Source organism: Chiloscyllium punctatum, chromosome 20 (genome assembly GCF_047496795.1).
Source record: "Chiloscyllium punctatum isolate Juve2018m chromosome 20, sChiPun1.3, whole genome shotgun sequence".
In the NCBI taxonomy this organism is placed as follows: Eukaryota; Metazoa; Chordata; class Chondrichthyes; order Orectolobiformes; family Hemiscylliidae; genus Chiloscyllium; species Chiloscyllium punctatum.
Window position 1 is genome coordinate 18,909,234 of NC_092758.1, and position 19,040 is coordinate 18,928,273.

General features: G+C 39.4%; 1 protein-coding gene across 1 annotated transcript in view; it reads right to left on the minus strand.

The window, feature by feature from the left end:
* The window catches only part of ccdc69 (coiled-coil domain containing 69), a 61,544-nt gene that overhangs the window by 16,768 nt on the left and 25,736 nt on the right, over positions 1 to 19,040 (minus strand). Inside the window, exons 2-5 of the mRNA XM_072590452.1 lie at positions 14,333 to 14,399; positions 6,902 to 7,113; positions 4,474 to 4,573; positions 415 to 488 (exon numbers count right to left, since the gene is read on the minus strand). Coding sequence (XP_072446553.1) covers positions 415 to 488; positions 4,474 to 4,573; positions 6,902 to 7,113; positions 14,333 to 14,399 — 453 coding nt within the window. The remainder of the gene's footprint in view (positions 1 to 414; positions 489 to 4,473; positions 4,574 to 6,901; positions 7,114 to 14,332; positions 14,400 to 19,040) is intronic.

Genomic DNA, 19,040 nt, shown 5'->3' on the forward strand with positions numbered 1-19,040 from the left:
ACTGCTCCAAATAGGTCAATAATTGTGTGGTAATAAGATGAATCATATAAACTGGTTCCTGTTTTGATCTCTTTTGTTCAGAGTTAGCTGATTTTGTCTGGTCACTGGGAGGCCACTGACTCAATGCTGTTGCATTGAGGAGGAAATATTGTCCAGGGTTTTCCTGGCTGATCACTTGCTGCAATTGCTGTAATAGTGTGCATGTATTCATTCACAGGAAGTGAAAATAGTATTGCTCTCAATATTGATCCCTGCACAAACACATTATCTTCCAACACTCGCTTTCTGAATTTACACATAAATAACAGAAACTTGAACAAGGCAGATGAGGGCCCCAACATTAGCTTCTCCAGGAAAAGGGGACAGGGCAGAAAAATGGGGAGAGAAAATAAACAAACAAGCAAACAAACTAACCTGAAGGCACGTCATAGTTTTCGTAAAGGATTCAGTCAATGATTTCTGCTCCTGTTTATGTAGCTTTACAAGCCCTAGTAAAAGTAAGGATAGTCCCTCAGAACATAGGGCAGGTAATTTGCAAACAATGGATTAAACTTGGAACAAAAATTCAGTCTGTTAAATTATTGAATCACAAACATTTTTTTCAATCAATTTCTTAATCAAAATTTATATATGGAAATACAGCAAGTTATAATTCTTCTTATGGTTCAATCCTTCCCATGCTCGGGAATATCATCTAATTTCCCTTTGGCTTCAGGAAGTTTAAAATTGTGTTCTAGTCCTAGCAAGGCAGTGTTGAGTACAATTTAATCCCCATCTTCCAAAAGAGGGTAGAGAACTTGGTCTCATAGAGTTGCCATAATTCAGTTTCAGAACTGGCAGATTAATACTGAGCATGATACAATGCCCAGATCTCACTTCAGGGAAGTAATAGTTATCTCTTCTGTAGTATTATATCTCATGATCATAATATCTTTAAAAAACACAATAGCAGAATCGTACAGGAGTCTGAATGGTGTGGACTGTAGAAGAATTTGTAGAAGAATCACTTGAGAAGTCCAGCAAAGCCCATCTACACATCAGGAGCAACCCTTTGCATCTTTCATACAACTGTTCAATGGTGAGGAGTTTCTTGCTCGACAGCAGCATGTTGTCAATTAAATAGAATTTTAGTTTGTTACAAGTCTTCTTAATGCCTGAACTTGCCTCATTGAATATTCAGTTCGCTAGCCCTCCAAATGCGAACAATTGAGACTTTGAGAAGTCATGACATTGGAAATCACAGCCGGTATCTGAAGATTGCAACACAAAGGATTTCCACATTGAACATTCTGTACCACCCTTTCAGGGCACACTTCACTGGCATGAGCTACATGCACCCCACATTCATGAATATAGTATCTAATATGTGCCAGCTTTTAAGAACCCTCATGGTCCATCTCTGATTCACTTACGGGACCCTTCTGCACTAACTGACATTGTAATGCAACAAGGATACCATACGCTCAGGGACATACATCCAACACATCGAGTGGATCATGCTGCTTTTCCAGCCTATTCGCTTGTTGTCACAGCACTCACCAGCACTGACCTAACCCAGATCTCACATCAAACCTACACTGCATCGACTTGCGCTTTGTCCCCTCAGCAAATGACATCAGACTTACAGTACTACAGCATTGCCTTGCCATTTAGTGCAGACACAAAGCCAGGGAGCTTGTCATGGTTCTGTTGCAGTCCTCAGTCAACTCAAGGGAGATAGCCTATGGTCAAACGGTCCCTGCACAGTAAGCTATGGGCTGCCTCTGATACCAGTTCAGGAATGAGAGAGGTGCAGGTATTAAAGGAGATTGATTGATACTCCATTGCACGGTTGTTATTTTTGGTGCAGCTGGAGAGGTGTCCCAAGTGAATGGGTGGGTACTGTCTGAAGTCATGCAGGGTTGGGATCAGTGAGTGAGTGAGGGAAAATCTTAAATTATTACTGAAAGTGGTAGGGCATGAGACTTAGTTGGGGTTAGGTACAGTAGCAAAGATAGAAAGTGAGGTATCAGAGACGATGATGACACTCATACTGGTGGAGTGGAGAAGGTCACAGCCCTTTTACTAGGTTGCTATGCATTCTCCAGATGGTTGAGACAGGTCTAATCCAGGTACCAACCTTGTAACAGGTTGGCATGGCCTGGCCTGGCATCATGGCATCCACTGCTGATCCTGGGGAAGAGCACATTCCACCTCTGCACCAAACTGAACAATCCCTTCAGTTCCCTGACTGCAAAGTGTGACATCTCATTTCCCTTGTCTGTCACACCTGGGCCAAATGCCAAGAACCGTGGAGGGTCGTTCTGGACTGACAGTGTTTGTGGAGTAGATAGCCAATGAGATTTAAAGAGTAGGAGTCTAAAAGACGTGAGGAGACAATCTGCTGAGGACAGTTCACAAAAAGAGTCGCTTGACTCCATCTATACTTCCTGCTCACTCAGGAAAGCAGCCAATATAATCAAAGATCCCTCCCATCCGAGTTATACTCTCTTCCACCTTCTTCCATTGGGCAGACGATACAAACGTTTGAAAGCATGTACCAACAGATTCAAGAACTGCTTCTTTTCCGCTGCTATCAGATTTATATACTGGGGTTGATCTTTCTCTGCACCTTCTTTGCAGTTGTAACATTATATTCTGTGTTCTGTTCTATTACCTGATATGCTTATGTAAGGTACGGTTTGTCTGGATAGCATGCAAAACAATGTTTGTCACTGTATCTTGGTACATGCGACAATAATAAATCATATGAAAAATCAAAATCTAAGAGGTGAATTTGGAAAGATATGGTGAGAAAATTGGCTAAGCTAAAAGCTAAGGTTAGATTTTTAACCTTGTAACGGTTGTAAAACTAACGTAATGGAACTGCCCTATTTTCACTTCGATCTTTGGAGAGAAATTGTGGTAATGTTTCAGGTTGAGGTGACCTTTCTGCAGAACAGTTTCAATGAAGGGTCACCTTGATCTGAAATCGTTACCACCGTTTCTCTCCACACATGTTGCCTGATCCGCTGAATATTCCCAGAACCTCGTGTTTTTATATCAGATGACCAGTACTAGCAAAATGTTGCTTCTGTTTTGCTTTTCTCATTGCACTTCTACCGATTTCAGTAAGATTTAGACTTTTTTTTATAAGAAATGGCTGAGATCAGTTTACATTTTTACAATAACTTGTACCACATTAAAGAAACCTATTGTTGTCAATATAAACAGGGAAAATAGTTCCTTATGGGAGATCTTGGTGTTTTTGTGTGGGATGGGCTAGAAAGAGTGCAGACAGAGTTGGAAAGAGTCAGAACAATATGTTGGCTGTCTGCTCCTTTAAGGCAGACAGCCTCAATGCCTGATCACTGATCACCTTTTAGAAAAATGGGAAAATAATCATCAGATTAGGTTGGCTTAGCTTTTCACACAACTTTTTTTTAGCAAAGTACAAGAGCTGGCTACTGTAGAACTAACTACTGCTTCGGGCATTATTCAAAGGACATCTAAAACTCCATGGTTTCTAAAGTTAAAAATCACACAATACCAGGTTATAGTCCAACAGGTTTATTTGGAAGCACTCGCTTTTGGAGCGACAACCACCTGATGAAGGAGCAGCTAGTGCCTCCAAATAACCCTGTTGGACTATAACCTGATGTTGTGCGATTTTAACTTTGTCCACCCCAGTTCAACACCGGCACCTCCAAACCAATCCGTGGTTTGTAGATTTGAAACAGTTTCATTATAAAGAGAGATCTTGGGACAATAATTTATTATCTATTAACGTTGAAGGAAAGACTTAAAGGGAAGATTAATGGTGGTAGGGTCAAAATGGGGATTGATAAAGCAAACAAATTTGCCCACAGTGTTAACTCTGAAAGATCCATAGTATTTAAAAGAGAATTGCAATGTATGGAAGAAGGGACTCCCTTGTATCTCAGACATAAAAGAGGACTCACATGACACAATGCAAGCCTGTGGTAAGTGTGAAAGATGATTAGCAAAGAACAGCAAGTAAGTGGAATTGGTCCAGGCAGTGAAGAGGCAGTAAATATGAATGTGTAAATTTAGCCCATGGCAGTAAGCTTCCTTCCAAAACAAAATGTGACCTGTTTCAGGTAAATATAGAGTAAACTCATCTTGTAGACCAACAGATTACTATTGCTATGGAAACTGTTGCTAAAGCAGCTTTTATTAGTCAGGATTATGTCAAGAGGCTTTTCTCTTTTCAAAGCTAGTGTACTATTTTGTAAAGCCACATTTTGGTTCATTCTACAAGAAATATGCGTTTTGTTCTCTTTTCAATGACCTTTGGTATATTTTTCTTGATTTTTAGGTTTGAGTAACCTATAATCGAAAGTGTAATTGGATTTCAAAGGTGATTTTTATAAAAACAGATAGTATTCAACTTTCATCATTCATATGCAGAATAAACCCCACCTTTCTCTCATTCAGAGAAGCATGAATGCAACTCCGAGAAAGTGTACAAACCTGCTATCGCAGCCTCACATTCCTCTCTTAGGATTTTGACATATTCAGAGTGGCTGGCTTTCAGTTCCTCTATTCTGGACTCTGACTGTGCAGCTTCTTTCTGTAGAGTATACAAAACAGTTTGGTAATCATTGACTTTTAAATAAATAATGCCCGCTTGCCACAATGCAAGTTAGTTTTAAGCACTATTCAAATAACCAGTCAACAGACCAAGCTCAAAAGGAACAGGTTGTAGCTTTGTTCACAGGAAGAGTCTATATCTAGCATTTAAATCCTTGAAGTGGTGATGTTTCTTTCCCCAAGAATTTGTCGCATGAATGAAGTTGTTCTGAAACAAAGTTTCATTGAAGGATTTATACCCAAATTATGTTTGATAGATCTGCGCATTTCCAGCATTTACTGTTTCAAGTTCCTGCATTTGAGAGATTTTGTTGTGTTTTGATCATGCCATGTGTCCATTGCTGGTTACACCAGCATTTGTTGCTAATTCTTAACTGCCATTAAGAAGATGGTGAATAATGAACCAAAAGCATTTAGAGCCATAGAGATGTGCAGCACAGAAACAGGCCCTTTAGCTTAACTTGTCCATGCCGACCAGATATCCTAAATGAATCTAGTCCCATTTACCAGCATTTGGCCTATATTCATTTAAACCCTTCCTATTCATGTACCCATCCAGATGTCTTTCAAATGTTGTAATTGCACCCACCTCCACCACTTCCTCTGGCAGCTCATTCCATACATGCATCACCTTGTGCATGGAAAAAGTTGTCCCTTAGGTCCCTTTTAAATATTTCACCTCTCACCTTAAACCTATGCCCTCTAGTTTTGAACTCCCCACTCATGGAGAAAAGTCCTTGACTATTTACCCTAACCACGCCCCTTATGATTTTATAAGCCTCTATAAAGGTCACCCCTCACCCTCTGACAATCCAGAGAAAATAGCCCCTCACCCCGGGCCTATTCAGCCTCTCCCTGTAGCTCAACCCCTCCAATCCAGGAAACATCTTTGTAAATCTTTTCTGAACTCTTTCAAGTTTAACAACATCCTTCCTATAGTCAGAAAACCAGAATTTAATGCAGTATTCCAAAAGTACCCTAACCAATGTCCTGTACAGCTGCAACATGACTTCTCAACTCCCATACTCGATGCTCTGACAAATAAAGGCAAGCATACCAAACACCGTCTTCACTACCCTGTCTACCTGCGACTTCACTTTCAAGGAACTATCAAGCTATACTCCAAAGTCTCTTTGCTTGGCAACACTACCCAGGACATTACCATTAAGTGTATAAGTCCTGCCTTGACTTCCCCTATCAAAATGCAACACCTCACATTTATCTACATTAAACTTTATCTGTCAATCCTCGACCCATATTTGCCACTACATTGAGCAAGTCCACACCACTGCTTATAGAACTCACAGATTCATGGAAAGTATTAGAGTAACCCCAACCATGGGGAATTATTTTTCTGTGCAGCTCCTCAATTTCATTTTAGCCTTTGGTATGGTCAACCGCAGCATTTTCTTCCAATGCTTTTCTTTCATTTTAGAGGGTTGGTTAGCTCAATTGGCTGGACAGGTGGTTTGCAAAGCAGAGTGATGCCACTGCATGGGTTCAATTTCTGTACCAGCTGAGGTTACCATGAATGGCTCTCCTTCTCAATCTCTCCCCTCTCCTGAGGTGTGGTCTGGTAAGACCGTGACAATTTTATGACCTTTCCTTCCACTGTCCAGCTAACTGGGACTGATCTTTCTTTCTTTGTTCCTCCCTTAGTTAAACAACCATTGCCAAATCCAAATTGGATCCGTCCTGCATTGCATTGCATTGCATTGGTTAATGGACAGCCTGTCAGTCTTCTCAGGTGGATGAAAAGATCCCTTGGCATTATTGTGGAGCACTGTCACCCTAGTATCCAGGAAAACTTCTACCTTGGAGGTTATTTTGAGGTAATGAAAAGTCTAATAGAAAAGAAGGTTATTTTAGTTCAGTTCTGCAGCTCTCACACCCATTCCCTGGATCAAACTCCAAACATCCTTTCTCAATCTCTTTACTAACAAATCACTTGCTTATTATCTAATTTTAATTCAGATGACCAAAAACTTGGTTAAATTCTAGGTTTTAATGAGCACCTTAAAAAGAGGAAAGCAAGATAGAGAGCTGCAGGGAGAGCATTCCATAGTTTTGGACATGGGCAACTAAAGGCACAGTGACAAATGATGGGGCAATTAAATTGTGAATTCACAGAAAGTTGAAAGTAGAGGGCTGCAAATAATTATAATGTACCTTTAGAGATTAAACAATTGGAAACAATTGACTATACATTTCCATGCCCTCTGCAAACCATTTTTATGTTATCCCTATTCTACCAGGAGGATGAACTGAAAATTTGCACCAGAGGTTTGCCTTTATTTATAACTCAAACCTTTTGCAGTTCCTGTTTCAGTCTCTCAACATCCTCAGCATGTATCTGCTGAAGCTGTTTTTTCTCTGCACTATGAATTGAACAGAGATCTTCTTTAAGTCGTGTAAGTTCCGTCTTGTGCTCCTCTCTGATCTCTTGCAACTCTTCCACATGTCTCCTGTGAAGGGCTGCTTCTGACTTCTGTAGCTGTTCAGAAATATTCCCCAGTAAATCTGAAGAAAGGAAGTGAAAAAGCAAAAAGTGTTGAAAGCCATTGGAGAAGAGATTTCAATGGATAGCAAAATAGTGCAAAGCGCAAAAATTCGTTCACTTCTCAAATGAAAATAATAAGACTGCTGATCTTTCTGTTGAATGGGCCAAGGTGGAAAATTCAGCAGGAATAACAATCAATTGTTAAATATTTAACTCTGTTTTGTTGTTACACGGATTCCAGACCAGACAGACAGTGCAACTTTAACACAGTTACATGACAACATGAAATGTGACATTCTGGTTTAAAAGATACAAAAGAATACATATAACACTGACTCCATTGCCTTCAGTCGCACTCTTAGTGCAATGGAGTCAGTGTTAGATGTGTTCAGTCAGTAATAGATTTGTATTGTACAGTAAGACACCAAGGCTAGAATCCAGACTGTGGATATGTAAGTCTGTGATACGGTAGCTCCGTAAATAGTCTGTGTTGTTAATAAAGATCAAGACATTGGTCTGAACCAGAACCCAGTTTTTGTGGGTTGAAGGAAAGATCCTATGTTGGTATGTGTGGTCCAGGTCATATGACGTTGTAATGAGTAATATTGCAAATTAATAGTTGACATATCCAAACTGTGTATCATGAACTACCCATCAGATAGAACAAGGACTCAGTTACTGAAGATATCATGCTAGGCAACAACGACACATCTTTGACAAATGATACATATCCAGCTAGGATGACAGATAGCACACTGCAGGGTAAAGTGACACAAGTCATGATAACTGTAAAAGGGCTAGATCTGGTCACGTCAGATGTTCTATGAGCATCCTTGTACATGTTATTGGAAAAAAAGTTCCCATTCTTTAAAGGAAAAAGAAGGGAATTTTATATTATGACATAGATTCCAGACCAATTGAACAGTGCACCTTTAAGGTTATTGATACCACAACATGTGCAGTTCCGGCATAAAAAATATCCATCTCACCTTCAGTCAGTCAATTTCTGAGTGAAATGGAGTCAATGCAGTGTGTTCAATCAGTCATTTGTGTATGTGGAACATAAGTAGCACTGAACCCAGATCAAGTGCATGTCTGTAATATTATAGTAAGGTAAATAGTTGGTTGGTGTTATTAATAAACTTCATGATATCTGTCTCAACAAGAATGAAGTCTTTGTGGTCTATATTAAGTGAGCTAACTTATAAAGATAACACGCAGGCCATATCATATTGTGTGGGACCCAAAAAAAATCAAGTCAGCTTATCTGGTACTATAGTCCGAGCTAAATGCTTGAGATTTTCTGGATTTTGAGATCACTATATTTGTTACCATGATAAAAAAAATTGTTAATGCTAGTCAAATCATGTTTTTAGTGGGATTAGAAAAGTGATTTTGAAGAGCAAGTGAGGACTGCAGATGCTGGAGAATCAGAGTCGAAAAGTGTGATGCTGGAAAAGCACTGCAGGTCAGGCAGCATCTGAGCAGCTTGATGTTTCTTTAAAATTACCATGGAGTCTCAGTTCCTGATGACATACAAAGATGTTGCCAGGGTTGGAGGATTTGAGCTAAAGGGAGAGGTTGTTTTCCCTGGAGCATTGGAGGCTGAGGGGTGACCTTATAGAGGTTTATAAAATCATGAAGGGCATGGATAGGATAAATAGACAAAGGCTTTTCCTGGGGTGGGGGAGTCCAGAACTAGAGGACATATGTTTAGGGTGAGAGGGGAAAGATATAAAAGAGGCCGAAGGTGCAACTTTTTCACACTGAGTGTGGTATGTGGATGGAATGAGCTGCCAGTGGAAGTAGTGGAGGCTAGTACAATTGCAACATTTAAAAGGCATCTGGATGGGTATATGAATAGGAAGGGGTTAGAGGGATATAGGTCACATGCTGCCAGGTGGGACTAGATTGGGTTGGGATATCTGGTTGGCATGGGTGAATTGGACCAAAGGGTCAGTTTGTTGTACATCTCTATGACTAAGGAGGACCACAAAAATCCTTCCCATTTAGAAAAGGTTTTCAAATACATTTCCATTAGGCCACATTTTCAATTCAGCATGAAATTGCCAGTGCTCTTGCTGAGACTACACATCAATTCCTGAATGCAAATGAGGGAATTTGAACATTCACATTAGGATGATGATCCTGCTGTACTGAATTAGCAAGATTAAAATGGAGCAGAATCTTTTCAGGTGAAGATTATTGTAAAGACAGAGAAAGATTTCTACATGCTGTACACATACACCTTTACTAGGAACTTGTTAATCATCTGTAGCTTTCATGTCATTTAATGTGATGACTAAACACAGTTCAGTATTAAACTATATTATTCTACCCTCTCCTTTCAAACCAAAAATAAAGAACTCCAGAAATTGCAATGCTGATTTCACTTTAAACTGGATCTGTTCGTAACTGAGGAACAAGCTCTAAGCATGTTTACTGGAATGTGCACTTTGTAAAATATTAAAGCAAATATAATCAATCAGCCATGTGCCAATATATCAAGGATTGGTTAAAAATCCAAACGTTTCCCACTTACTAAAAAGTCATGCTCACAATCTACAGTGAGATGATATTCTGCTGCAGAAAATGCACACAATACACTGGGCAGGTTCAGCACTCCATGCATTTCCATTTTTTTAACCTCCTAAGCCATAACTACTATTCTATCTCATTCACATCAGTTCTCACTGAGCTGCTGCACAAAGAATTGCATTCTACAAACCAGTCTTCCATTTTGCCAACAGTGCCTATCAACATGGCCTGAAGCCTGCTGAATGTGTTTGGATTAACAAAGCACAAAAAGAGAATCAAGTCTTCAGTTGTTGTGATAAAGTGAATCTAAATGTAAATATGCGTCAGCTGGCCCAGAAAGAAGGCTATACACAACCTTTGTACACATTTTCAGCCTTTTGGCACTGTTTCAATTCTAGATTTTTTTAAAAAATGCAAGTCATCAAACTTTAATAATAAATCTATTTTATATACATTACACTTTATCTCTTTTCCACTTGAATCACTAACAACACTGAAAGAGGCAAAGAAGTGTTTGTGTATTTAAATCTGAAGTCAATAGGGCTGAAGTGAGAGGGGTGAGAACAGAAAGCCTTCAGGGAGTTAAAGAGGAAGAGGCAGAAAAATGATGAGGAAATAGAGGAAAAAATACTTTAGTACTAGAATACCAACGTGATCAAATTGTGAAAGGCAAAATAAATGGAGTCAAATATGAAATAGGGACTTGAAGCAACACATAAAGCAAAAACAGCAAACACTGCTCACAGAATGAGTAAATTCTCTGATGTAAGAGTATTGGCGCAGTAAGGGAAATTTCTGTGTTATGTGACCAAAATCATTAAAAACTTAGATACTTTGCTTGAAAACCTTATGCTAAAAAGGAGCTTAATTTAACAGGTTTTTTTATATTAAAACAATTTTCTGACCTGATCTTTTCCTGAAATTTCATCATTCCAACCAATAGATGGTCTGGTCATGCACTTAAAATGAATTACAGAATTTGTTTGAAATAACTTGTTTTACATAAAAGGAGAAGCATTCGTATGATTTGATCCTTATTTAGATCAAACGTAAGCAAGCAACTTGGCGTCATGAGAGCACAAACAATTCTATTTTAATGAGTACAGGAGGAGACAAATTCAAGTATATGGTAATGAACTGAAGCAAATTGATAACTAAAGGAATAATCACTTACTGGATAGTGAGAATTAACATTGAAAAATGCAGCTATCCTTTGTGGCTAACTAAGGCAACTTAGTTTTTTTAATTGCAAAACTGTGTTGTCTATATATACACTCAGTGTGAACAAATCAAAATCAAACAGTGAGAATAAAGAGGGTCTATAAGAAGCTGACTTTTATTTACTATTAGCATATGTCTAAGCTTGGTTTTACAGTTTATTGGTGCAATGGTGTTAAGTAACACTCATTAAACTCAGGTGAAAGTAACAATGGCCACGCATTTCAAATGCTACATTTTAGAAACACGATTTCCTTCCAATATCATGAGGAAGCTACTCCCTTTCCCAGAACGGACACTGGTCAGTGTCCAAATGTAGATGTTGCCAATCTTCAGCATATGTAACTTTTGTAGTGTTCACAAGTGCTTTGTGAAGAGAGGACTACCAATCTATTTAATTGATTGATTGGTAGACATTTTAAAACAATGGTTAAATGAATATGCAAGATTTGGCATATGACTAAGGCAGTAAGTCAGGTGAAAATGTGGAAATTGCCTGGTTACCTGCCATGTTCGTTTGAAGGTATTTGTGACTTTGTTCACCATTGTGATCAGAGTAATTTTTCCATTAAGTCTCAGTTCCTGTACAGATATCGTGGTTGTAGTGAATACAGTATTGTTGATTGATACAAAATTGATCTCTAGACCAACTTCACCTCATATAATCTCCGTACTTACTTCATTCAAAGTATTATCAGCACAGTCTTTGTATCCTTCTTAAACATGGAATAGTGCAGTGCATGGTGCAGGAAATCTAATTGGCTTCAGAACATTGGGAGCAGCTCGGATTCATTTCATGGCATCAGGAAGGCACAACAATGCCTCTTTTTCCTCAGGAGGCTTAGATAATTCAGGATGTCCATAAAGACCCTCACCAACCTTTACAGATGCACCACAGAAAGCAAACTATCTGGGTGCATAATGACTTGGTACAGCAACTGCTCTGCTCAGGACTGTAAGAAACTACAGAAAGTTGCAAACACAGCCCAGACCATCAAGCAAGCCAACCTCCCGTCCATGGAGTCCACCCTCATTTCTTATTGCCTTGGAAAGGCTGTCAACATCATCAACGACCTCTCCCACCCTGGTAATACTCTCTTCCAACCTCTTCTAAAAAAGATACAGAAGCTTAAACACATTAAAACAGGTTTAAGAACAGCTTTTTCACTGTTGTTATTAGACTGCTGAATGGACCTCACTAATTTCAAATCAAATGATAAGCTTGCTTTGGTGCACCTCCTGTGCAGCTGTAACCTTATATGCCTCGCTCTATGTACCCTATGATCTATATGTCCTTGTATGTTATGATCTGCCTGTACTGCTCGCAAAACAAAACAAACTTTTCACTGTACTTAGGTACATGTGACTACAATAAGTCAGATCAAATTTGGCCTGTTGATATTGGCACAGAATTAATGGACCAGCTTTCGCTAGAGGAGGGTAAATTACTAATTTGCTTGGCATATTGCAATGCTCTTGACCATTTCATCTTAAATATAATTCCCTAGAAATATGTGCTCATAATGTTTCAGTGACAGTCTTTAACTCCTCAACTAATTAATGTTTGAAGGAATAAGATTTCAGGACTGGGAATTCACCAGTTTTTTGAAGGTGGACTCAGAGGTGGAAAGGATGGTAAAATGAGACATGAGGGAATCCTGAGCTTTGATATGGTTTCACTAACGTGAGGTATTACCAAAGGTGTAATGGCACTGCTTGTTCCAGGTTAATTAAAAGGTAATTAATTGTCCATCTCACTGCCCTGTCAGAGAAGGCTCCCCCCTACCTGTTGAACCCGACAATCTTTTTGAGGCAGCTTTCTGCTCTGCCCCTTCACTTTTCCGAGGTTCCATGGCCCATGCAGGAGCCCCAGCAGCAGCAATGGACACTCTGATACTGTTACAAGAGGCTCAGTCCTTCAACTGATGGGACTTGCCTGCCTTTGACATGTGACAACTTTTCTCTGGTTGTCTATCAAAAGGTGCCTCGGTCTGGAGGGGTCTTCTCCCTATCCTTGCTACATCAGGAGTGACCACCCTGATCAGTGCTTCTGCCGACCCTCTGACTGGGCCATTCATGTCTTGCAAGGCAGTTTACACTCAGTAGGATGGCTGTCCTGGCAATAGTCTCTTAATTTGCTGCCAATGGAATCTTCTTTGTCCCTGCCCTCCCCTTCACTTTTTTGATCATGCAGCATTGCCCTTTGACGAGAAGGGCACTGCTTGTCACTGGCCACTCGAGTGTTTGCTTTCTTCCCAGTGGTGGGAATTGAATAAAGACTTGTACACCTGTTGCCTTTCACTGTGTCTCACATCTGCACACACACATCATGGGCGTTGGGGAAAGTATTCAGCACTACTGCAGTTAGGTGATAGTGGTGGTGGTTAAAAAAATTTAAAAAAATAAAACCAGGAGATTAGCCAGGGGATTTAGAATCCCCTTAGTGAAAAAAAACGAAAATATAATCAGGAGATTAAGAATCCCCTCAGTTGAGGGGACTGACTCTGAGCTGGCTGGACCACAGTTAAAAAAAAACAATGAAATCCTTTTTGTAGTTCACACAGGATCAGGATCTGCATTTGCTCCTGGTGGTGGGATCCACAGTATTCCAGTACAATGTCTGCTCGCACTTTCAATCAATTACTTTCAGTGTCCAAATGATTGACTGGCAAGTTTAGAAAAAGGGTACATTATTTATTAATTTTAGACTTCAGCTTCTGTGCTGAGTTTATGCTTATTATAGCGTAAATGCAACAGCTTGACTATTGTATAACACCATGACTTGAGCCTGAAGATGAAATAGACAATTAATTCGTAGAGATTAAGTAAAAATTTACATTCTGTCACACAATACTGCTTAAAAATGAAAGAAAAACAGTTTTGCAAAGAAACGGCGCCACATTACTTTAAATACATATACTGGAGTTGGCAAACAAATACTTTCCTGAGATGACAGATGTTATTCTGTCAGAGCTGATTAGTTTTCTTTGCTGCCCCACACCCTTTTCCGATGTTTCCTCATCTCACTATTTCCATCGCTCTGCAGAGCTACATTTAAGATCTCAGAGAGAATTACCTACCCCAAAGCTACTAGCAGCACTAGTCTAGGTCAATAGGCAGTCTGGTGCCTGTACATCGAGATGTTAACATCGAAAGATGTAAATAAATTAGCCTCAAGTCTATGGAAGTCCCAGTAGCACCTTTTAAATAAATTGTAAATCATAGGAATTGTCACAGATGAGAGCTTCAGCCCATCAACTGACATCCAAGTGGGAGACAGATGGATCCTTGGGTGCCAATGGAATTAAGGGGGATGCAGACTGTGAAGGAAGGTCAAGTGAGGCAGATCTTGCCGAATAGCAGAGTAGATTCACAAGACCAAATGACCTGTGCCTGTTCCTCTTTCTTATGTTCTAGAGTTCAAAATGATCCCTCCATATTACAACAAAATAGCCCCAAGATAAATCACTGCCAGTTTCTTACCACCATCTCCATGAAGCGCTGCTAATTCTTGAGGAAATTCCTGGTGTTCTTTTGATGGAGATTCTTTCTGTTTAAATTAAAAATGAGTTATTTACTCATTCCATATACTTTGCAATCTTTAAGAGGAGAACTGACAGGAATTCATTCAGATTTATTTAGAACAGTCCGTGAGATGCAGCAAATGAAAAACTAACTGTTGTGGTTCTTTCTCTTTCTAAGTACAATCTTGCATACACATTTGAACTTGCCTTTATCATTCATGTCACACTCTCACCCCCTTCTCGATTACTACACGACATCCCTCTGCCTATTTGCATGTCTGGGCAGAACTCCGAAGCAATACACAAGAGTCATGGAGGTTCTAACAGGGATGGTGCAATCCTGCATATTTACTGGCCTCACGCAAACAAAAACCCAACCTGACTACCATAATATACACAAAGTACATATCAGTTACCCAACTGGAAAAATGTATAATGGCATGTCCCAGAATCTTTTCCTGCACACCAATGTTGACATTTTCAAGTGAAACACTTTGAAGTCTGGACCTGTTTCTTGACACTTTGTAAAGGACAGTAGTCACTGTGTACATACATATGCAATATGTTTCATCCAACTCAACCGATATGTCTGCCACACCCATTGTAGACACATAGATACAGACATTATGATTATCCATCCACAACTGCTCATCCATCCAGACATTCATTGTGAATCCCAAATTACTCAGTAAAATTCACTCACTATTACATTTTACCAAATCAATTCGGTATGAATAATTGTATTCTGTTTTAATGGTAGATTTAAACCATTCTCCAACAGAAATTAAAAAGGGGAACAATTAACAATGAGCAAGTTGCTTGCCAATTTGGAACTATACCTTTTCCCATCTATGTAGTATACACTAGCCAGAGGCTGCAGGTGGATAAGGCAATGCTGCAGCAGATGAAATGCAAATAAATTAATACACCTCAGAGATTTATTAAATCAATAGATCTCTGATGCCATTTTCAGGAAATTCAAAAGGAGCAGAATCTGCAGTTAAGGAGCAAATTACTGCACATGCTGGAATCTGTACTGCAAACAAAAAATGCTGGAAATCACAGCAGGTCACACAGCATCCATGGAGAGACAGTGAGCTAACATTTTGAGTCTGGATGATTCTTCATCTAGACATGAAATGTTAGCTTGCTCTCTCTCTCTCTTTCTATGGATGCTACCTGAAGTGCTGTGATTTCCAAGAATACTTTGCTTTCAGAATCTGCAGTTTTCCTGTCAGGTTAACATAGGTCGGTTGCTGTTGGTGGCTTGAATCAACTGTCCAAGCAAGTCACAAAGAAAAAGCATTGACGGGACTTGGAGGAGGAACAAGTGTACACTGTGGCCCCACAAAAAACTTGAGGTAAGTTTTGTTACCATTCATTCCTATCTCCTCTATTTTTTGACTGTCAACAGCTCCCTGCACACTCTTCTCTTACAATGTCAGTTTACAGTCAATGTTTATTAAAGATAAATTTTGGTTTAAAAACTTTTACACAAAGATGTTATGACCAGATGAAATTTGTTCTTTTTACATACTGTTTTTCACATTCCCTCAGTTCAGCACAAAGATTTTTAAATTTTATTTTAAATGGCAACATTTCACTTGCTAGTTCAAACATGAATTAGCCCATTACAAACTCTTCTTAAGTGAAAGATGAACAAATTTTATGAGCTACTAATGCTGAGCGAAGTAATAAAACACCATGCACTCAAACACAGGTTAAAATATTTAAAAAGAGGAATGTAGTCTAGTACAAAAACAAAAATATAGCATAAGCAATTTACAGATTTCTAAACTATCCTTGAGGTTTTAGGCTGAATCGGAGATCACAGTAGCTTAATTCATGAGGTTTTTTTCTTTCACATTAATAAACTTTGTAGTTATCTATGATCTCAGTTTATTGCTTGTTTATAATTTGCTTTATCAACAGGCATTATCTTTTGAGAGGCTGAGAGACACAAAGGTAGAGAAAGCAAACCACCCAGTTCTGCTGTTACAAATCCATCATTCTTCTCTCTGCTCTGTCAAAACACAGTTGCCTAAAATACAGTTCCTCTATGTATTCCTATGTCTGGCTTCGCTGTTGTGTTTTCAAACAGGATAATCTCCATGCAACCTTCATCTCAATATGCGAAACTTCCAGTGAGGTACAAATCAAACAGGTCAGAGCGCAAATCTACAGTAATTAGTGTCGCCATTTTAAAAACCGATTTCATTCATGAAAGTTCTAGGTATTAGAAATCAGATGGATGGAAGTTAAAAAATAATTGTAATAATAGCAGTAAAACTGGATAGAGGTCAGACATCTGAATAGGAATTAAACCTTCCAATTTTTGATCCAAAGGATAGTTTAGTACCGGATTCTCATATATCCAAATCTGTCCTATAAATTCGCTGATATTTCACATATTCAAGCAACAACAGTTTACATTTAGATACAGCCTTTAACATCATTAAATTCTTAAGGCATTTTGCAAACCACATGTTCAGATACTAGGCAGTTTCTTCCCACGGTCCAAAAACGTGCATGTGAGGTGGATTGTCGATGGGGCAATCTACCTTTAGCATAGTGTCTAGGGATGTGTGGGTTGAATGGGTTAGCCATGATAAAAACCTTTTGCGGGGTGACAGGGATGAGGTAGCTCTGGGTCAGATGCTCTTTGGAGGCTCAATGCCAAATGTTGGGCTGAGCATCCTCCTGCTGCACTGTCGGGATTATATGAACGTATCACAGAACTCTGTGAGCATATGCATGTGGACAGCATGAGGGTGCCTGCCAGGGGTCTCTGCACAGCCTCAATGATAATGTAAGGAATCTCTGCATCCTGTAAAGGTTTGGAAGGCTACATATAAAGGCTGGCAAGGTTATCTGCATGAGGAGCATTGCCGTGATGCAGAGACTGTGAGTTCATACTCAAGTTGTTGATCATTCTAGGCAAACAACACATTTTATGGGACATTGGGAGGTACATCCACCTGTCATGCAAGTGTAAAACTCGCCTCTGAGCCATTTAGCAAACATTCATGATCACGTGTAGTTCAGTTACTTCACAGAATGTTAGATTATTAAAAAGTGTGCCACTTAAAACAGATTTGAACCAATGCTCATATTGTAGCTGTAAATTTGACTTTTGCCTGTGGCAACCCAGATGCCACTTGAACACTGTTCCAGCCCCTCCTTCCCCGTGCCCTACAAATGTCATGTGCATCAAACCTCATGTCATAAAAATCTGTTGCGCCTCAGAGTAGAAAGCAAATTCTCTTGGCATTGAAAATCAAAATCCTCCCACTGTGTAACAACAGCTGCATGCACAGGCGTAACCTACTTTGAGACCAGACCATGGTTTTAATTCTGTACAACATCTACCCTTGCACAAGGAAGTATATTGTAAGTTTTTATATGTTAACCATCTATTACAGATTGTTAATACCCAGGAGGCATCAAGTAGAAACTGGATTTGGACCATTCTCTTGGAAATTGACACAATAACAATGCAACTCGAGTCAGCTCCGTGTCACACTGTCCCGGTCATCACCCAATATTGGCATAAACATTAAACGTGGAAGGCGCACAAAAGATACTCAGTCTTGTGATTTTCTGCTTCTGGAAGATGTTAGCCCTGATTTTCCGATTCCGAACAACATCTGCATTGTAAATGACAGGGAAGCCAGTTCTGTAGTTGCAGGCCAGTTCAGAGTGTCCAAAGCTGGCTCTGCACAGTTTAGGTGGTTACTGAGTTGCTTGAATCACTTGCTTCTGCTTTCAGGAAATGTTGGCCTTGTGCCAGCAGTCTGTTTACTTGGGCAGGCACATTCTATCATCGGAATGAATTGTGAAGGCACCTGTCTGTGTTGATGGACAAAAATTAAAAAGGTCAATAATCATTAAGATTAAGATTCAGTAGTTTCTCCCTGATTCTGGTACAAAACTAGCCCAAAAGATACAACTTTGCCTCTTCATTACAGTAAATATCAAGAATTGGCTATGCACTTCAGATCACATACAAGGAGCTTTACAAGGTATTTAAAAATGCGGCCATTGGTAAAGTGTAATTTTTAAGTGGCAGTATATGGGGTAAATTATTGGTTCGACATTTAAAAAAGCACGTGACAATCTTTACTGACATAGGAACTGGCCTTAGAAACGGAAATCAATGCATCAGTAAAATGTAAGCAAAGCAAGATAGTTCAAATAAAAGCTTGCCTACCAAACAAAAACTAAAGGGCACTGTTCACTTTTAACAAGCCTATTCCTGTAGACCAGGGCTCCCACAAGTTTAAAAATGCGCACAACGCTTTGGTGAAAAAAGCTACCAAGATTCAGGAGAAGGATCAACTGACATTAAATCTGCAGCTGGAAGGTGCAAGTCAGGGTAAACTCAACATGCATTTACAGTCACTAATGCAGAATTCAAAATCCAGACATTAGTCTTCAACATACAACATGGTATGCTGTAAATGTCTGGCTACTTCTGGGCCCACGTTTGGCAATGTACGCCTGATTTGGAAACCGTCTTTGTCGTTGGAATGTCCATATATCTTGTAAACTGTCACTTGTGCCCATCAAAGCTCTGCACTGCCTGCAATGCCCTCAATATCAGTTGTGCTTAAGCCAACTGCAACAATAGTGGAATGAGGGGATTAAATGACACAAATATAGAAATG